Below are 21,422 nucleotides of genomic sequence, written 5' to 3'. Positions count from 1 at the left end.
AATCAGTGTTTTTGCTTTCTTAGGATAAATAATCAGAAATGGAATTGCTGAATCATATGATAGTTCTATTTTTAATTTTTTGAGGAATCTTAATACTGTTTTCCATATGGCTGTTGTGCCAATTTACATTTCTGTAATGCACAAGTGTTCCTTTTTCTCCACATCTTTGCCAACACTGGTTCTATTTTGTCTTTCTGATACTAAAATTCTAACAGGAGTGAGGTGGTATTTCATTGTGGTTTTGATTTTAATTTCCCAGTGATTAATGATGTTGAGCATTTTTTCATGTACCTGTTGGACATCTGTTACGTCTTCTTTGGAAAAAATATCTATTCAGATCCTTTGCCCTATTTTTAATCAGGTTGTTTTTCTGCTATTGAGTTCTTTATATATTCTGGATATTAACCCCTTATCAGCTATATAATTTGCAAATTTTTTCTCCCATTAAGTATAGCTTTCCTTTTCATTTTGTTCATGCTTTCCTTTGCTGTGCAGAAGCTTTTTAGTTAGATGTAGTTGCTTATTTTACTTTTGTTGCCTTTGCTTTTGGTGTCAAATCCAAAATATTGTTGCCAAGACCCACCTCAAGGAGCTTATTGCCTATATTTTCTTCTAGGAGTTTTTAGGTTTCAGGTCTTAGGTTCAAATCTTTAATCCATTTTGAGTTATTTTTGTGTGTGGTCCAGTTTCATTCCTTTGCCTCTAGCTGTCCAATTTTCCCAACACCATTTATTGAGAGACTGTCCTTCCCCCATTGTATATTCTTGACTCCTTTCTTGTAAATTAATTGACCATACATGTGTGGGTTTATTTTTGGGCTTTCTCTTCTGTTCCATTAATCTATGTGTCTGTTTTTGTGCCAGTACTATGCTGTTTTGATGACTATAACTTTGGATAGTTGGATAATCTGAAATCAAGGAATTGATACCTCCATCTTTTTTATTCTTTCTCAAGATTGCTTTGGCTATTCTGAGTCTTTTGTGGTTCCATACAAATTTTAGGATTGTTTGTTGTATTTCTGTGAAAAATACCACTGGAATTTTGATAGGGATTGTATTGAATCTGTAGATTTCTTTAGGTGGTATAAACATCTTAACAATATTAATTCTTCCAATCCATGAGCATGGAATATCTTTTCATTTTTACAAATTTTCTATTACCATCAATCCATATGCCCATCTGACATAATATATGTGTACACTTACATGTTTATGTAACTGAGAAATATATTTATAAATACATGCATACATTGGAATGTATGTTTAAATCAGTTATATTAAAGGGCTACATGATCAAATAATAGGAGACTACTTGGTGAGACATTTCTAGGTCACAAGAGTAAACATTAGCTATTTGTAACTTTACAATGGTTGGCCCTCTGGAATAAATTACAGGGATTGCAATACTGCATTTGGTGATATGGGAGAAAATGATATGAGTGTAATAAACAAACAATGCCTGATACACTATTAGAAATCTTAATAAGTAGAGCCATTTCCAAAATATAGAGTCAACTTGTTTTAACAACATAGCTATCAAAAAATGTGAGTAGAGTAAAAAAAATTTACTATTTCAAGTTTGCGTTTTATCATATGTCTTAACTTCTTTGTTTTCCCCTCAATTTTCATAGTCTAAATTTGACTGCCTGGATCCAGAATTTCTAAACAGTCAAGTTTCCAAATATGCCAAATTTGTGACTCAATTGGAAAAAGGCTTGCCACCCAACAGTGCAGTGCCCCAGCTAAAAAGTAAGGTGGAAAATATGAAAGAAAAGGTAAGTTTAGTAGAAATTATTTCCAAAACTCCAGGTCAATCAGTTACTACTTGATGCTAATGAGACCAAAGCCAGGAATTCTTCTCTGTTTAAATTAGTCAGCTTTGCAGAGAGAAGAAACAACAGACAAATTCAGCTACTGTATTGCAGAGGCACAGACTGCATCCCTCTCTTCAACTGGCCAAATCATGCAATTGATTTTTATGAGAATTCTAGTTGTTTCTCATTCTCACCAGCACTTGTTATCAATAGGGAGTTTATTTATTTGGTTTGGTTTGGTTTTCATTTTAACCTTTCTAATAAATGTGTGGTACAGTCTCATAATCGTGATGATTTACCTTTTTCTAATGATTAGTAATGTTGAACATCTTTTCCCATGTCCATTTGCCATCCATCTACCTTCTTTGCTGAAATGTCTGTTTGAATATTAGCCCAATTTTTAATTGGGTTGTTTGTTTTGTTATTAGTGAGTTTTCAGAGTTCTCTTTTTTTGGAACTTTAAAATCTATATTTTATTTAATTTTTGACACATAGAGAACAGTGTCCATTGGCAACGATGATCCTTGTTCATTCATTCTTCTGTTGACTCTCAAATAGTAATTAAAATAGTACTCAGAAAGTAATGGTAAAAGAGACTACCAGCTTGAAAATTTGTAACACAAATGATATTTGACACACCAAAAAGTTTTTATACATTTTACACAGCAGAAGTTTTTAGAATTTACATTCTAAAGACATTAGGGTCTAACAATTCATAGAAGAACAGCAAAGATTTTTTTTAATTTTTATTTTATATTGGAGTATAGTTGATTAACAATGTTGTGTTATATAGTCATGATATAAGTCCTTTTTCAAATATGTAACTTGAAAATAGTTTTCCCGGTCAGTGGCTTGTCTTTTTAGTCCCTAAACAGTGACTTTCACAGACCAAAAGGCTTAAATTTGATAAAAGTCCAAGTAATATTTTTTTCTTTTACAGATTATCTTTTTAGTATAGAATCTAAAAACTTTTGCCAAACCTAAAGGTCACACAGAGTTTCTTCTATATTTTCTTCTGGAAGTTTTTTAGTGTTGCTTTTTTTTTTAAATTAAAGTATATGATTTGAGTTATTTACATTTTTACATATGGATATTCAGTTGATCCAGAACCATTGTTTGAAAAAAGTATTCTTTCTCCATTGTTTGCCTTTTCATCTTTGTCAAAAGTCAGCTGACCATATTTTTTAGTCTGTTTCTGGACTCTCTATTCTGTTTGGTTGTTCTGTAAGTCTATTCTTTCACCAATACCATGCTCTCTTGATAACTATAGCTAGTAAGTCTTGAAATCAGGTAGTGTTAAGTTCTCCAACTTGTTCTTCTTTTTCACAATTTTGTCAATTCTGATTCCTTTACCTTTTCATGTAAATGTTAGAATTAGCTTATCATATGTATAAAAAATTGCTGGGATTTTGGGTGGACTGTGTCAAATCAATAGATCAATTTCCAGAGAATTGACATCTTAACAAGATTGAATTTTCTAATCTGTTACCTGCCTATCCGTTTATTTAGTTAGGTCTTCTTTTATTTCTTTTCATTAACATTTTGTAATTTTCAGTGTACAGATTATGCACATATTTAAAACTAAGTATTCTTTTATGGTATCTTAAATTATATTTTTTTTCATTTCAAATTCTAAGTGTTCATTGCTGGTATGTAGGAATACTATTGACCTTTGTATATTGATCTTATATCCTGTGATCTTAATAAATTCACTTTTTAATTTTAGGAGATTTTTGTACATTATTCAGAATTTTCAACATAGAAAATGATTTCAACTGTGAATAAAGACAATTTTATTTCTTCCATTACAATCTGTGTGCCTTTTATTTCTTTTTCTTGCCTTGTTGCACTGGCCAGGATTTACTGTACAATATTGAATAGGAGTGGTGAGAGAAAACATCCTTGTCCTTTTCCATATCTTAGAGGGGAAATATTCAGTCTCTTTTTAAGTATGATGTTAGTCAAATTTTTTTATAGATGCCCTATATTAAGATAACAGTTTCATAGTTTCCTGAGAGGTTTCTTTTTTTTATCATAGATGGGTGTTGATAATTATCAAATGATTTTTCTATGCCTATGATCATATGGTTTTTCTTCTTTAGTCTATTAACATGGTGAATTACATCTATCAGTGGTCAAATATTGAAGCAGGCTTGAATTCCTGAACTGAACCTCACTTGGGTCGTGATGTACTATACTCTTTTATATTGCTGGATTCAAATTACTAATATTATTTGAGGATGTTTTTGTGCCTATATTCATGAGGGACATTGATCTTTAGTTTTCTTTTCTTGTAACATCATTGTGTGGTTATGAGTTAATACTGCCTCATAAAATGACTTGGGGAGTGTTCCTTCCTCTTCTATTTTCTGCAGGAGATTATACAGAATTAGTATTATTTTTCACTTAGATGTTTGGTAGAATTCAAGAGTGAAACTATCTGAGCTTGAAGTTTTCTCTTTTGGAGGGATTTTAACAAAAAATTGAATTTCATTCATACAAAATGATGGACAAACCCACAGCCAATATCATCCTCAATGGTGAAAAACTGAAACCATTTGCACTAAGATCAGGAAAAAGACAAGGTTGCCCACTCTCACCACTATGATTCCAAAACCACTATGATAGTTTTGGAAGTTTTAGCCACAGCAATCAGAGAAGAAAAAGAAAAAAAAGGAATCCAAATCGGAAGAGAAGAAGTAAAGCTGTCACTGTTTGCAGATGACATGATACTATACATACAGAATCCTAAAGATGCTACCAGAAAACTGCTAGAGCTAATCAAGGAATTAGGTAAAGTAGCAGGATACAAAATTAATGCACAGAAATCTCTGGCATTCCTATACACTAATGATGAAAAATCTGAAAGTGAAATTTAGAAAACACTCCCATTTACCATTGCAACAAAAAGAATAAAACATCTAGGAATACACCTACCTAAGGAGACAAAAGACCTGCATGCAGAAAATTATAAGACACTGATGAAAGAAATTAAAGATGATACAAATAGATGGAGAGATATACCATGTTCTTGGACTGGAAGAATCAACATTGTGAAAATAACTGTACCACCCAAAGCAATCTACAGATTCAATGCAATCCCTATCAAACTACCACTGGCATTTTTCACAGAACTAGACCAAAAATTTTTACAATTTGTATGGAAACTCAAAAGACCCCAAATAGCCAAAGCAACCTTCAGAAAGAAAAATGAAGCTGGAGGAATCACGCTCCCAGACTTCAGACTATACTACAAAGCTACAGTAATCAAGACAGTATGGTACTGGCACACAAACAGAAATATAGATCAATGGAACAGGATAGAAAGCCCAGACATAAACCCACGCACATATGGTGACCTTATGTTTGATAAAGGAGGCAAGAATATACAACAGAGAAAAGACAGCCTCTTCAATAATTGGTGCTGGGAAAACTGGACACCTACATGTAAAAGAATGAAATGTGAACACTCCCTAGCACCATACACAAAAATAAACTCAAAATGGATTAAAGACCTAAATGTAAGGCCAGACACCATCAAAATCTTAGAGGAAAACATAGGCAGAACACTCTATGACATAAATTACAGCAAGATCCTTTTTGACCCACTGCCTAGAGAAATGGAAATAAAAACAAAAATAAACAAATGGGACCTAATGAAACTTCAAAGCTTTTGCACAACAAAGGAAACCATAAACAAGACCAAAAGACAACCCTCAGAATGGGAGAAAATATTTGCAAATGAAGCAACTGACAAAGGATTAATCTCCAAAACATACAAGCAACTCATGCAGCTCAATATCAAAAAAAGCAAACAACCCAATCCAAAAATGGGCAGAAGACCTAAATAGACATTTCTCCAAAGAGGATATACAGATTGCCAACAAACACATGAAAGAATGCTCAACATCATTAATCATTAGAGAAACGAAAATCAAATCTACAATGAGATATCATCTAACACCAATCAGAATGGCCATCATGAAAAAGTCTACAAACAATAATTGCTGGAGAAGGTGTGGAGAAAAGGGAACCCTCTTGCACTGTTGGTGGGAATGTAAATTGATACAGCCATTATGGAGAACAGTAAGGATGTTCCTTAAAAAACTACAAATAGAAGTACCATATGACCTAGCAATGCCACTACTGGGCATATAACCTGAGAAAACCATAATTCAAAAAGAGTCATGTACCACAATGTTCATTGAAGCTCTATTTACAATAGCCAGGACATGGAAGCAACCTAAGTGTCCATCAACAGATGAATGGGTAAAGAAGATGTGGCACATATATGGAATGGAATATTACTCAGCCATAAAGGAAACGAAATTGAGTTATTTGTAGTGAGGTGGATGGACCTAGAGTCTATCATACAGAGTGAAGGAAGTCAGAAAGAGAAAAACAAATACCGTGTGCTAACATATATATGGAATCTAAAAAAAAAAAATTGGTCATGAAGAATCTAGGGGCAAGACAGGAATAAAGATGCAGGCCTACTAGAGAATGGACTTGAGGATATGGGGAGGGGGAAGGGTAAGCTGGGACAAAGTGAGAGAGTGGCATGGACATATATACACTACCAAATGTAAAATAATAGCTAGTGCGAAGCAGCCACATAGCACAGGGAGACCAGCTCGGTGCTTTGTGACCACCTAGATGGGTGGGATAGGGAGGGTGGGAGGGAGGGAGACGCAAGAGGGAAGAGATATGTGGATATATGTATATGTATAACTGATTCACTTTGTTATAAAGCAGAAACTAACACACCATTGGAAAGCAATTATACTCCAATAAAGATGTTGAAAAAAAACATGAAAAAAAATTTTTAAATAAAAAATAAAATAAAATAGATTCTCTATTGTTGGTGAAAAAAAGAAAAAAAAATTACGGCTTATATCAAAGATACACAGAAATCAAGTGAAAGAATTTTCAATGGCCCAAGTTGTAATGATTTGACCAAACAATAAATAATACAATATTGTGTTATAACCCAAATTATAAAATAAATATCCATGAATTCATATTGATATAAGTAAACAACTGAGTGGATGAATAGATAGATAAATAGGTAGATAGATAGACAAAGGATAAAAGACAAATCTTCTACAAAGAAAAATTCCAAATAACTTATGAGGATACTGCATCTCAAGACAGTGGAGCTTTATTTATTTTGATGCTCCATTGTTAGATGTATTCACACTTAGTATTACTATTTCTTCTTGGAGAATTGACCCTCTTATCATTTACATATTTTCCCTCTTTATTTTTTATAAGATTTCTTCTTCTGAAGTCTGCATTATCTGAAATTAATATAGTTAGTACAGATTTCTTTTAGAGTTTTCATGATATTACTTTCTCCATTTTTTCACTTTTAACTTTTCTATGTCTTTATATTTAAAGTATTTCTTGAACAGCATATAATTGGTTCCTGCTTTTTTATCCAATCTGATTTTTAAAAAGTCTTTTAAATGACATGTTTAGACCATTAATATTTAGAATATTATTTGTATGGTTGGATTAAAATTGTCATCATGCTGGTTTTTTATTTGTTTGTTGTTTCTTTTTTCCTCTTTTTCTTTCCTCTCTTGATTTAATTGTATATGTTTTATGATTACGTTTTATCTTCTCTATGGAGTTGTTATTCATACTTCATTAAAGCAATTTTTAGTGGTTATCCTAGATTTAAAATACAGATTTTCAATTAATCCAAAACAACCTTCAAATAATATTATACTGCTTCATGCATAGTATAAAGAGTTTATAATACCATATTCCCAATTCTCCCTCTCATCCTTTGTATTAATGTTGTCATATATTTTACTTTTATATGTAGTATAAACACTACATGTTGCTACTATTTTTGTTTTTTATAGTTACCTTTTAGGAGAATAAAAATAGAATATGAAATTTATTTTACATCTGTTCCATTTCCAATGTTCTTCATTTCTTTGTATGGATCAAAGTTTCTGACTCATAGCATATTCATTCTGCCTGAAGAACTTCCTTTAATATTTCTTACTGAGTAGGTATACTAGCAATGAACTCCCCAAATTTTTGTTTTGAGAAAGTCTTTATCCTTTATTTTGAATGATATTTTCACTGGTATATAATTCTGAGTCGGCAGATTTTGTTTTTTCTTTCAACAATGTAAAAATATCCTTTTGTTATCTTTTTACTTGCATGATTTCTGACATAAAGTCTGCTGTAGTTCTTATCCTTGTTCTTCTGTAGATAATATGTATTTTTTGTCTGGCTGCCTTCAAATTTTTCTCTTTTTCTTGGTTTTTGGCAGTATGAAGTGTGATATGCCTGGGTGTATGTTATTATTGTTGTTTACCATTTATATTTATCCTGCTTGATATTCTCAGAGTTTCTTGGATCTCTGGTTTTGTGTCTGCCTTTAACTTTGAAAAAAATTGAGCCATTATTTCTTTGATATCTCTTCTGCTGTGTTTTCTATCTCTCTTATCCTTCTGGGATTTCTATTACATGTATGTCAGACCATCTGATATTGTACAAAGCTCAAGGATATTCTGTTCTAGGTTTGGATGGGGGCAGGGAAGTATTTCACTGTTTTTTCTCTTTGTGTATGAGTTTGGGTAATTCCTACTCACTTACCTTCAAATTCATGGATTCCTTGTCTGTGTTCATCTCATCAAAGACATTCTTTGTATCTCTTACAGTCTTCCTCATTTCTAACATTTCCATTTGATTTTTAATTATAGTTTCCATCATTTTATTGACATTTCCCTTCTGATCTTGCATGTTGTCTACCTTTTCCATGAGATCCATTAACATATTAATCACAATTAGCTTAAGTTCTATCTGTTAATTCCAACATATGTGTCAGATTTGAGTGTGATTCTGATTAATTTTGTATCTTTTGGGATGTATGTTTGCCTTGCCCTTTCACATACTTCTTAAATTGTTGTTGAAATCCAGACATCTTATGCAGAACAGTAGATACTGAAGTAAATAATTTTTATGCCTGGAAATGATCATGCCTTTCCTTCTACTTGGCCTTCTGTGTGGCATGTTATATTAAATCTGGTTAGAAATTCGGCTAGATTTGAAGTTTGGTGTTGCTGTGGTTGCCCTCAGTATACCACAGTATTCAAATTGTTCTAGTGATACCTTGTGTTTAGTTTGGACTTGTTTGCCAACGGTCATTTTTTCAATTTCTGTTTTCCCTGACCTTGGGTCATTCTTTCGTTTTATGCCCAGAGAAAATCTGTATCTTGCAGCTTTCCACTCTCTATTCCACTGTTATTTTTACTCAGTACTTGTTAGCCTGGTGGAAGAAGTGAGGAGGAATATTCCCTTGTGTTCTGATTAAGTTTCTATCCTAACAAAGCACTGTGCTCCTTTTTCACAAAATTCTGAGCTTCACAGTTGTTCCTGTCCCTCCTCCAGCTTTAGTAATATTTGTAATATTTAGTAATATTTGTAGCCCCCAGGGACTTCACACTCTCATGCTACCCTACATTCAGTCTTAGCAACTTATTTTTAAAATTCAGCAACATCTTCTAACTAGTTTAAACGGCAACCCAAGGCATCTCTCCTAGGTAAGCAAATTCTCGGGTCCTGTTTCTTGCTGTGGAGAAAACTGTGGGTACCAGTGTCTCTTCAAATTTTGACTTCGTTGGTTTCCCTGAAGCCTCACTTTTCTGATGGGTTCAATACAAGTCATTAACTTGCAGTTTGTGCAGACTTTTCTTTGTTGTAAGAGTGTCAGTGGTGTTCTTTCCAGCTCTTTATGTGCCCAAATTGAAACCAGAAGCCTTGGGCTGTTTTTCAGATAAAAAGGATGGTGTCTCTGAGAGTGTTTGTTTTCCAGCTTCCAGTTATCATTGACCTGAGGAACCCAACTCTGAAGCCTAGACATTGGGCAGCTATTGAACAAACAGTTGATGCCACCCTAGTAGACCTTGACATTCCATTAACCTTGGAGAAGCTCTCTGAGTTGCATGTTTTTGACTTTGGCCAAGAAATCCAGGACATTTCTGGACAGGCTTCTGGAGAAGCTGCCTTAGAAACACTTCTTAAAAAGGTAAACCTGAAAAATGTATATTCTGAAGATCAGGGAATGTAAAGGTTTTCATATTCAGTGAGATCAACTTTTGTTTTATCTGAATGGGTTTTTCAACATTGCAGCTTTCACCCTCTCATTATCAGTTATCCTTGTGCTGTTTCCTTACATTTATATCATTATTATTGTTATCACCTCTATAAATATCTTCTTTCTGCTTAGCTTATAATCCAACAGGAACTTGATGGCAACAAATTTGCATGCTTTATATAAAGAACCACATACCAAGGAAGATCTCTTATGCCAAAATACATTACCTTTCAAACTTACACACTAGAGAAGATTCACTATACGAAATGCTTCAAAATCACATTGAGAAGATTTCTCTACTTAGGATATTTAACCTCCTTACTCCAAAAACACACATCTTCCAAGCATCTATGTAAAAAGAATTTTTTTCTTTTAATTAAAGCATGAAGTGGGAGGGAATACACATGAAAGTATCACAAATTATTCATATGTTTTAATGCTGTTCAATAAAATTAAGCAAATCATTGTCATCTAACCTAGAAGATTTTAAGAATTTTAAAGGCAGAAGGAGATTAGGATAATTATGGAGTTTTCACTTGTTTCATTCCACATGCATTTATCAAGTACCTACACACAAATGAATTGAGCTATCCTAAGACTTGAACTATTTCTAAGGTGGAGGATTCTTGGAAAACAACTGAATTTGTCGTCCTCCCTCACCGTGACTCCAAAGATGTGTTTATCCTGGGTGGCACAGATGACATACAGGTGGGTAACTGGGTTATTGAAACTTATGTTGAAGGTTCTTGTGAGACCTAGTCCTAAATATTCTATGGGAGGTTATTATGAAGGACTGAAATATGAGAGTTGTTAAACAAGGAAAAATCTAATTGGGAAGGCAATACATGAATATGAATAATTGACATGAATACTTGTACATGAAATATTTAGCAAAGCAATAGATATGTTTTATATATATATGAGTTATAATCTTGTAGTTGATAACTGTTGAGGAATTTAGAAGAGCAAAGAGATCAGTTGTGGCTGAAGTGATCAGAGAATCCTTCCTAGACCAGAGAAGACATGCTGGACCTTAAAAATCTGGGGGTCTGATAGGCATAGATGGGAATGGAAGGCATTTCAAACCATTTAAATGAGGCAAAGAAGTGTGAATGAGCATTTCAGGTTTATATCACACTAAGAAGCTAAATTCACTTGAATTTTTTGAGATTAGGAGTAGATGGTCATGCTCTATTAACAACAAAAGAAGATAAATCTAACCCATGTGTTTGGAATATCCTTAGTGACTTAAAATCCAAAGGGCACATTTGTTTAGCAAAAGAATCTGGGAATTATGACTCAATTTAAAAAGCAAAGTCCACACAGAGACCTATGTTCAATATCCTGTAATAAACCATAATGGAAAAGAATATGAAAAATTGTACACATATGTATAACTGAATCACTTTGCTCTACAGCAGAAATTAACACAATATTATAAATCAACTATACTTCAATAAATTTTTTTTTAGAAAAGCAAAGCCCTGGCCTGTTATGGTGTACCCAGCCCAGAATTAGAGATGAAATGGCTTTGCCAGGTGTAGTCTGGAAGAGCAAGACCAGACGTCACTCTGTGCGGTAGAGGGGAGAGCAGACCCAAGATGGAAATCAGTCAGTATGAGGCCAGGTGATGCCAGGTGATGGGGCTTCTGCTCTCAAGAAGTTTATAATTTAAATAGAGCAATTAAAATTCTTTAGATTAACAGACACAGTTTTTTAAATGTACATGTTCTGCGAGGGGTGCTGTGGTGTAAGAGGAAGGAGTAGGGGAGGGGGGAGGTAGAGGGAAAACTGTCTATAATCATCCAGAGCTTGACATGAATGAGTTCACTTTTCCTCTTCCTCAAGATAATTGAGGGAAAGTGATGTTTCATTGGGTAGGGAAGGCACTTACTTTTTCAAGTTTTGAGCACTTTGAGAAATAAAGACCTGGATGACCAAATGATATAAAGAAGGTACCATATACCTTGTAGGGGGGAGACTGGAGAAGAGTGCTGAGCTAAACAGAAATGTGTGCCATTAATAATTACAGAAACAGCCAGGATTTGACAATCAGAAGTTCCTTGGTGACATTTAAGAGAACATCATAGTGCATTATAAGCCCTAGTGAAGGAGAGAAGGAGGGGAAGTGGATGGGTGGGAAACAGTAAGTGAAATTAAGCTGTTTATTCAAAAAGTTGGCTTTTAAATGGTTTGGGATTAACATATACACACTACTATATATAAAATAGATAATCAACAAGAACCTACTGTATATATAGTACAGGGAACTCTACTCAAAATTCTGCAATAACCTATACAGGAACAGAATCTGAAAAAGAATGGATACATGTATGTGTGTAACTGAATCACTTTGCTGTACACCTGAAACTAACACAACATCGTAAATCAACTATATTCCAATATAAAACTAAAAATGTTAAAATAAAAATAAATGGGCTGTTGGAATTAAATATCTGTAATTATCTTTGAGAGCAAAAACACATGGTGTCGCATGTATTTTCTTCGCCTTTCCTTAAAGGTCCTTCTTGATGACAGCACCATCAACATTGCGACCATTGCCTCATCACGTTATGCTGGCCCACTGAAAACTCGAGTGGATGACTGGCAGAAACAACTTGCTTTGTTTAATCAAACACTGGTGAGTAAGGATCATTTCAATTCATGGACTCAGAGAATTGGATTTAGAAATCATTTGTTCAGTCACTTAAATATTGTACAGTTTAGATATAAGGTTTAATTATTGACATTTTATTATACTCAAAATGTAAGGAAATTGCAAATATATTGAACTCTTCTTTGCAAGACTATACCATTACCCTTGTATTAGTTATTATTGCTGTGAAAGAAAATACCACAAACTTAGTGGTATAAAACAATCTACATTTATAATCCCACAGTTTCTGTGGGTCAGGAGTTCATAACTTAACTGGGTCTTATACTCAGGGTCTCACGAGGGTTCAGTCAAGATGTGGGCCAGGACTGGGCTCTCATCAGAGGTTCAACTAAGGAAGGACGTTGGCAGAAATCATTTTCTTGCAATTCCGGGACCGGGGGCTTCATTTTCTCACAGGCTGTCAACCAGAGGCCATCCTCAGCTCCTCCATGTTGCCCACAGTTTTTTTGCATGTGGACTTCCTCAACAAAATCGCTTACTCCATCAGTCGAGCAGGGAAGAGAAAGTCTCCTGGCAAGACAGAGGTTACAGCCTTGTGTACTGTACACATAACTGTGTACATCCTATTATCTTTGTATATTCTCCATAGCTAGAAGCAAGTCACGGTGGCACCCACACTCAAGGGGAGAGGATCACACAAGGTCAGGAAGCCCAGGTCTTGGGGGCCACCTTAAGAGTCTAGCCACAGCAACCTCATATTTACTAAACAAATACTGCTGCTTGAAGTCTCCTTGGCACCCTTCCTGTCATACACACCTTCTCTTTATTTTATTCAACCTCAGATTATCCCATAATAAAGAACCCACTTACTCTGGTCTCACTTTGTTCCCATCCAATCTCTTTCTTAGACTTCATTTTTTTCCCTTGATTTAATTATGTTGTGGTTTTTATATGTTCTAATATGAAAAGGTATCTGTGAAATAATAAAGGCACTAAGTAAGAAAAGGCAATTTGTTCCATCCTCATTTCATAGAGATCTCTATGGTGAATCCATCCTCTTCAATGGACTCTTTTTAATCTGACGCCTGTCCAGCCTTCTGTACTGATGACTGAGCCCCATGAAAGGAGAGACTAAATTTAGATCAAAGTAAAGGGCATGTTTCCATAGAAGGTCCTTAAAAGAAGCAGTGCTGAATAGTAGGGATCCTCCAGAGAATTAAGTGTATAGAAAGTGTGAGACCTGAAATAAACCAAGGAGTGGTTGGGACATTAGGGCTTAAGCATAGCCCCCAAATCTAGAGTGAGACATGAGAAACCCTTTCACGGATCTCAGGCCCGCACAAGTGATGGCAGGAGGCGCAGAGGAACGGTGAGGTCTATAGACTTTAGATCTGACCCTGCACTTCTGCTTTCTCTGATTAACAGTGATTGTCTCTAGGAGGAAAGTGATGTGTGATTTTCTTCTTCCTCCCAGTGTTCTGTCTTTGCCACATGTTCTGTCACAAGCAGGTTTTACTTTTTTGATCGAAGAAAATGAATCATATTTCTTCTTAAAAAGAGGGAGAGGGAAGAATGATAGACATAATTGAGGCAAAAAAGAAAACACCTTTTTTGCTAACCTTTTATATTTGGAAATAGTAAGTGAATCACTAAACTTACCACTTCCCAACCTTCAGATTCCTTTAAGTAAGCATCGTGCCTCCACCTAGAGTGTCTCCTCTGGGCATTTTAATCCTCTTTCTCTGGGTCCATTCTGGTTACCACACAGTAGTAGATTCGTTATAACTCTACTCAGTACAAAAAATGGGTTGAAATTAGGCTGAGGTGAGACTTGGACCTTTTAATGAGGTTTCATTTCAAAGGACCTGTGAGAAGCTGCCAAAAGGAAAAAGATACAGTGAATCCCCATGTAATTATTTTTAACGTAACTGTATTTTTTCAACCTGAGGTTAAAAATCTGGTAATGTCCCTATTTTTCTCCTAGGAAGAGTGGCTGAACTGCCAGAGAAACTGGCTCTACCTAGAGAGTATTTTTAGCGCTCCAGATATTCAGAGGCAGTTACCTGCAGAGGCCAAGATGTTCCTTCAAGTGGATAAGTCATGGAAAGAAATCATGAGGAAGGTGAACCGGCTGCCTAATGCTCTCCGAGCAGCTACTCAACCAGGTAAAAAAGAAACCACAAAGGAATTACAGTTATCTAAAATGTCCATCACCTGTAAGATTCTAATGAAAGGTGGTACATTCAACCCTTGATTCCGGTCAGCGTTGATGACCAGGAACATGTGTCGTACGTTTGACAGTCATGCTAAACAATGTGAATTGAACACTGTTGTTGTTATTTTATTACTATTTGTATTATCATTATCGTCATCATCATCATCATCTTTCAGCTCAGTTCATAGTTTTGGCACACAAGGATGTACTTTTTTCGCTGTTTTTAGAATTAGGGGATCCTGCCACAGGGTATCAGTGATGCTTCCATCTCACAATTTAGGCCACAAAAAATACATTTACATTCAGTTGACCTATTCTGTTAAAGTTCTCACAGACCTATAACCATAAAAATTTCCACACCGTATTTTAAGTAATTCATTAAGACCACTTACGAGTATTGCCACTAATGGTAATTCTAATCTCAGGGTTGAAATGTGTTTTATTTATTTTTTAAATTAATTTTTATTGGAATATAGTTGATTTGCAATGTTGTGTTAGTTTCTGCTGTACAGCAAAGTGAATCAGTTATACATATACATATATTCACTCTTTTTTAGATTCTTTTCCCATACAGGTCATTACAGAGTATTGAGTAGAGTTCCCTGTGCTATACAGTTGAAATGAGTTTTAGTAAGTTCTGTTTCTAGGGATGTGGAATCAAAGTCCTTCCAGGTGATTACACATACGTGGTGATTGAACTTTACGGTTTGTATCACAGCCTTAGCAGGATTGGTTGTTGTTCTGCAAATGGCAGCACACTGCCTATCCTGGTGATACGGACAGAGAGCTTCCTTGTCAAGCAGAGGCAGCCTGCTGGACTATACTCTTTGCCCAAAGACTCTTACATAAAACATAAACAGGCAGGAAAAACTCTGTGGGATGATAAAATCGAAAACCTTAAAACTTTGGGGCTTCAAGAGGCTGCCCACAATCCTTGGTTCCTGGTCCCCTTCCAGTCACAACTGCATCACTCCAGCCTCTGCTTCTGCCGTCACATCTCCTTCTCTGCCACTTATAAAGACCCCTGTGGGGAATTCCCTGGCAGTCCAGTGATTAGGACTCCTCTCTTCCACTGCAGGGAGCACGGGTTCGATCCCTCACTGGGGAACTAAGATCCCACAAGCTGCGCAGCACGGACAAAAAAAAAAAAGACCCCTGGGATTACACTGGGCCCACTGCATGATCCAAGATAATCTCCCATCCTATGATCTGTAGCTTAACCACATCTGCCAGGTGCCTTTTTCCATAAAAATTAACATATTCTCAGGTTCTCGGGATTAGGACATGGGTATATCTGAGAGACCTTTATCTTGCCTAGCACATCCACTTAATGTGCATATCCAAACCTTTTGCTGCAAAAATATTAATGTGTTTTATTACAGAGTGCTGCCCCAGTGCCAACTGGACTTTTGTTATATAATGTAACTTTTGAAATTTTTTAAAAAATCCAAAATACATTTGGTCCTAGGGATTTCAGATAAAGGAGTGTGGGCCTGTATATATCATTTCAGGTGATGATAAAGCAGTGAAGAAAAATTAAGCAGGGTAAAGGCGCTAGAGAGTAGTTGGGGGCTGCAGTGTGTGTGTGTGTGTGTGTGTGTGTGTGTGTGTGTGTGTGTGATGAAAGGATTTTTTTGATAAAGTGGCTTTTGAGTAGAGATCTGCAGGAATGAGGAAATGAAACATGTTCGTGGATCTAAGGGAGGATTGTTAAAGGCAGAGAGAAGAACAAAGACCCTGCGGTAAGAGCATGCTTAGCGTACATGACCGTCACCAAGGAAGCCAGAGTGGGGTGGAGTGCAACGCACAGGAGAGGGCTTAGGAGTGAGGCCAGAGCGGTGAGTGTGCTTGGGTGGCGGGTTGGGGATTGATTTAGGTCACTGATCATGTAGAGACTCGGAGACCGTGGAAAAGACCGGATTTGATTCTCAGACAGGTGGGGAAGCCAGGCACTGTGATACGCACCAAAACATCAAGTGAGACATGAATCTTGCTCCTAAAGGTGCTACAGTTTAGTGATAAAGACATAGGATGCTATTGCCACAATTTTTTTGCATCTAAATATGGCAGAAAAAACAGAAGACATGAGTAAGAAGGTGACAGAGAATATGTAGTGTTTAGAGAACGGCAACTGTTTGGCTTTGGTTTGCGTACCCCTGGCCCCCAAAGCTGGGGGATGACAGATAAAAAGGTTTCAAGTTAACTGCCTGTTCATCTGTGGCAAATATCAAAATTAATGTTATTATTAAAAGTTATAGTTAACATTCTTAGCCAACCCCCCCAATTTTAACTTATTAAACCATTCTTTCATCAAATAAAACCAAAACTTTAAAAATGTTAATATCATATTTTACTTCCACTTAAAATTATATTCTCTATTTATTTTAACACAACTTTACCTACCTTTTTTTTCAATGAACAGGACTTCTGGAAACTTTTCAAAATAATAATGCATTACTTGACCAAATTCAGAAGTGTCTAGAGGCATATTTAGAATCAAAAAGAGTTATCTTTCCAAGGTAAGTTTATAAAGCTACCAACAATATTTTTTAGTAGTTAAGAGTATCCATTAATTTGTTAGGATATATATAAAATCAAAACATCAGGGAACCAAAGAGGGAAACAAGAAAGATATTTCATAATAGCAATCCAGCTAATATCTTGATTGGAGCGTGTAAGTGTCAAGGATAAATACACAATATTTGGTTTAAGTGGATAAGTACCCAAGGTACTGGAAGGATTCTTGATCACAGCATCGTTTCACTGCTGGGAGTGTATGTGTGTACCTGCATGTGTGTGTGTGTCCACAGATGGGTATGTAAAAAGTTAGAGACCTTTGTTGCCTGAGCTGGTTTCTTTAGGTTAATTGGTGGCCTAAGAGGGTTACTGTAGAAGTCATCTAAGAGGTCATTTCACAAATTCCAAATGAAATTTTTTACTCATCCATTCGTTCTAGAAACATACCAAATGTTTTGCTCAGTGATAAAAATACAAAGAAGAAAAGGCCAGATCCCCACTCTAATGGATCTCATGGTTAACAGGTGGACAGTCATGTAAATACACCATTTCAATATAATTATATATGACTACACTATGACTACCTGATGGTAGCAAGTGCTCCAGACTTCAGTCTTTGGGGCACATTGTACCGTAACACAGACATTATCAAAAAATGGCCCATCTTTCATGGATTTTTCCTGTTAGATGTAAAGGAGATGGCTGTTAAGGTCTCTCCTAGGACAAGCACTGAGTCAGCCAGGATTAGGTACTTATGTGGGTTACTTGGGTAAGAGGGGTTGTTGCTGGGTACCAGGACTGGGTATGTGTGTGCACAAGATATCCAAGAGCTGGAAGATTTGATTGAGTTTAACAGATTCAGGCAACATGGGAAAAGACAGAAGAGTTTGAGGTTTGGAATGTGCCTTTTATTTCACTCTTAAATCAGTGGTTCCTAACTTGAGTCTCCCAAGACCAGAGAAAATCTGTACACTGTTTTAATCTTTAAAGAAATCTGGACACAAATTTACCTGTGATAATATTGAACACCAAAAAGCATCAGCTTTTATTTTTCCTTTTGTTTAGAATTACATCAACTAGGTCTACAGTGTTTATTATGTCAGGAGTCTCTGCACACCACTGATTTCATGCTCCAAGCCTTAATGAAGGCTTACTATGAGCCATGGACCAAGTTAGGTTCTGGGGACACAAGGTGAATATAGCACTGTTCCTTCTCCCACAGGGCTCATAGTCCAATCTTGACAGTTATCTGTTTCATTAGTCGTAAAGAGGCAGGGGTACAAATTATTACCATATGTGGTATTTTAAAGAAGCAAGACTAATAGGGTGCAACCCAAAACATCTTTGTTTCTAATGACAGCCTCTGTGTTCCCTACTAGGGGCTAGTTTCTTCCTGTCCCTGGCCAAAATCTTGAGCAGGCCTCATGAATTTTTCTGGTCGTTCTCTGATAATAATACAAAAAGTTCTCATTACCTTAACCCATTAAATGATCTATAATAAAACTCTGAACTTCTTTCAAAGTGAAAACATCCCCCTTCTCTGGCCTAAGCCTGTTGCAAGGCTGAAGGCTTTAGTGATGATGAGGATGTGTGGCATCAACCCTCCCCACTTCCTATTAGGTTCCTGAAGTCTCCAGTTTGGGGGCAGGAAAGGGAGGAGAGGCAAGACGGCAGGAGAAGCCTGACTTGGCTGGTACCCAACTGGCCCCCTCTCTCACGTGGGGCCTTCCACGTGCTAATAGGATCCCTCCAATCCCGAGGGATCTCTCATAGGCAGCTTCCTCCACAGGAGTGAAGTGTCTTCTCCAGCCAGACCCTCATCCTTCTCTCTCATCCCTGGGCATCCAGGTGTGCTCCTTCTCCAGTTTTTTGTTTCCCTAGGGTATCTTCATGTCTCCAAATGGCCCTGTTGGGCAGTATCTTAAGAAAATCCCAGGCAGGATCACACCAGCATGGCCCCCATGTGTGTAGTCACAGAACCAAATAAGGTTCCTGCAGCCACCCATTCATCTATTCAACAAATTATGTACTGAATACCAGGTATATGTGAGGTACAAGGCCAGATTCTAGGGAAAACAAGTAATATATCTTCATTCTAGGAGCTCAAAGCCAGGTAATAGACACACAACCAAATCAGTATCTTAGCAAGTGCTGGCATCTTTACAATTTTTATGAAAAATATCTGCCTTTTATATACCAGGCACTCATTCCAGATGTTTGAGATGCATCCACCCTAATCTTTATAAAAATCATATTTAGAGACACGTGGCCTCCCAGACCCAGGACCCATGGGATAGAGGTCCAGTAAGTCAGTGGATGGGGACGATATGTGCCTAAGGGATTTATCTTTCATGTCCATACAAGGCTTTGCTTCAGTTTCAAGTTACATTTTAAGTATATTCTTTCATCTAGATTTTACTTCTTGTCAAATGATGAGCTTCTGGAGATTTTGGCCCAGACACGAAATCCCCAAGCTGTGCAGCCACACTTGAGGAAATGCTTCGACTCCATTTCAAAGCTCGAATTCGCTCTCGTGCCTCCAACGGAGGGAAGAATTCCTGGCATGGAGGCAGAGCCAGAAAAGATTTACACTAATGATATTTTAGCGATGCTGTCACCAGAGGGAGAAAGGGTAAGGGCTTTTTGTTTATGATTCTTTATGCGTCAACTTTGTTACTCTTCTAGGGTGGAGGGTAGAGGTTTATTCATCATCATGCTAAGCATTCATCAAGTGCTGCTGTGATCTGGTCTTCCGCTGGCTCAGCAATTTCAAAGATAATCAACGATAAAATTCTTGCCCTCGAAGAACTCAAAGTCTAGCAGAGACATAGTCGAACAATTGAAAAGCCCCACAGAAAATGCAGTAACAGAGGCTGTGCTCTGTTCTTGGGAACAGGTAGAAAGTACTGGAGCCAGTTCTTAACTCTCCATAAGGGGAACAAGAGCAGGGTGGTTAAGAGCTAGTTCTACTGCCCAGACACATGGATTCCACTCCCAATCTTGAACTTCATCTGTAAAACAAGGATTAGTAGTACTGCCTGATTAATGAGTTGCTGGGGATTTTCAAGTGGGTATGTAAATTACTTAGAACAGTACTGAGCAGGTGCTATGAAGTATTAGTTGTCATTGTTTGGCAGCAGCCTCTCCAGGGCCCGGCACAGTGCCTGTAAACACCAAGCAAGTGAATGCATTAGTAGACTGTGGGGAATCAGGTGACCAGACAGAGGAGAATCACACATACATACACACAGGCGGCCAAGGAAGGTGGAGAGGAGACATCGGAGGGACAGCATTCCATACAGAGAAATTGTGCAGGAAAATGCCAAGGCTTTCAGTCCAGGTAGAGCACAGTAGTGTATCTATGGGATTGGAAGGAGCCCATAGACATTTTTCTTGTCCTACACATGCACCCAATGCTCATAGCAGCATTATTCACAATAGCCAAGACATGGGAGCAACCTAAGTGTCCACCAACAGATGGATAGATAAAGAGGACATGGTATATGTATACAATGGAATATTACTCTGCCGTAAAAAAGAATAAAATTTTGCCATTTGCCACAACATAGGTGGACCTGGAGGGTTTTATGCTAAGTGAAATAAATCAGACAGAGAAAGACAAATACTGCATGTTTTCACTTATATATGGAATCTAAAAAGTAATACAAACTAGTGAATATAACAAACCAGAAACAGATTCACAGATATAAAGAACAAACTAGTGGTTACCAGTGGGGAGAGGGGAGGGGGGAGGGGCAAGATAGGGGTAGGGGATTAAGAGTTACAAACTACTATGTATAAAATAAATAAGCAGCAAGGATATATTGTACAGCACAGGGAAATACAGCCATTATTTTGTAACAACTTTAAATGGAGTATAATCTATAAAAATATTGAATCATTAAGTTGTACGTGTGAAACTAATATAATATTGTAAATCAACTATACCTCAATAAAGAAAATTTTTTTACTTGTCCTAAATTGATCCTCTTGCAAAAGAATTTGTTCATCACTAGTGCAAAAGAGAAAGGGGAAGGCCTAGGCTAGGATCCAGGGAAAACATGACATTTAAAGGGAGTGTAGAAGAAGAACAGATGCAGAAACCCAGACAACCAGGGCAGTCAGGTCATTGGTAGTCCAA

The 21,422-nt window shown here is 36.6% G+C and overlaps 1 protein-coding gene across 1 annotated transcript in view; it reads left to right on the top strand.

The window, feature by feature from the left end:
- DNAH6 (dynein axonemal heavy chain 6) overlaps positions 1-21,422 on the top strand; it is a 292,860-nt gene that overhangs the window by 102,775 nt on the left and 168,663 nt on the right. Inside the window, exons 18-24 of the mRNA XM_027129214.1 lie at positions 1,631-1,774; positions 9,651-9,863; positions 10,548-10,640; positions 12,454-12,573; positions 14,534-14,714; positions 17,187-17,283; positions 19,694-19,913. Coding sequence (XP_026985015.1) covers positions 1,631-1,774; positions 9,651-9,863; positions 10,548-10,640; positions 12,454-12,573; positions 14,534-14,714; positions 17,187-17,283; positions 19,694-19,913 — 1,068 coding nt within the window. The remainder of the gene's footprint in view (positions 1-1,630; positions 1,775-9,650; positions 9,864-10,547; positions 10,641-12,453; positions 12,574-14,533; positions 14,715-17,186; positions 17,284-19,693; positions 19,914-21,422) is intronic.

Source organism: Aethalodelphis obliquidens, unplaced genomic scaffold (genome assembly GCF_003676395.1).
Source record: "Aethalodelphis obliquidens isolate GAN/ISIS:26980383/991018 unplaced genomic scaffold, ASM367639v1 scaffold35, whole genome shotgun sequence".
NCBI classification, from domain to species: Eukaryota; Metazoa; Chordata; class Mammalia; order Artiodactyla; family Delphinidae; genus Aethalodelphis; species Aethalodelphis obliquidens.
This window is presented reverse-complemented; position numbering and strand designations above follow the sequence as displayed.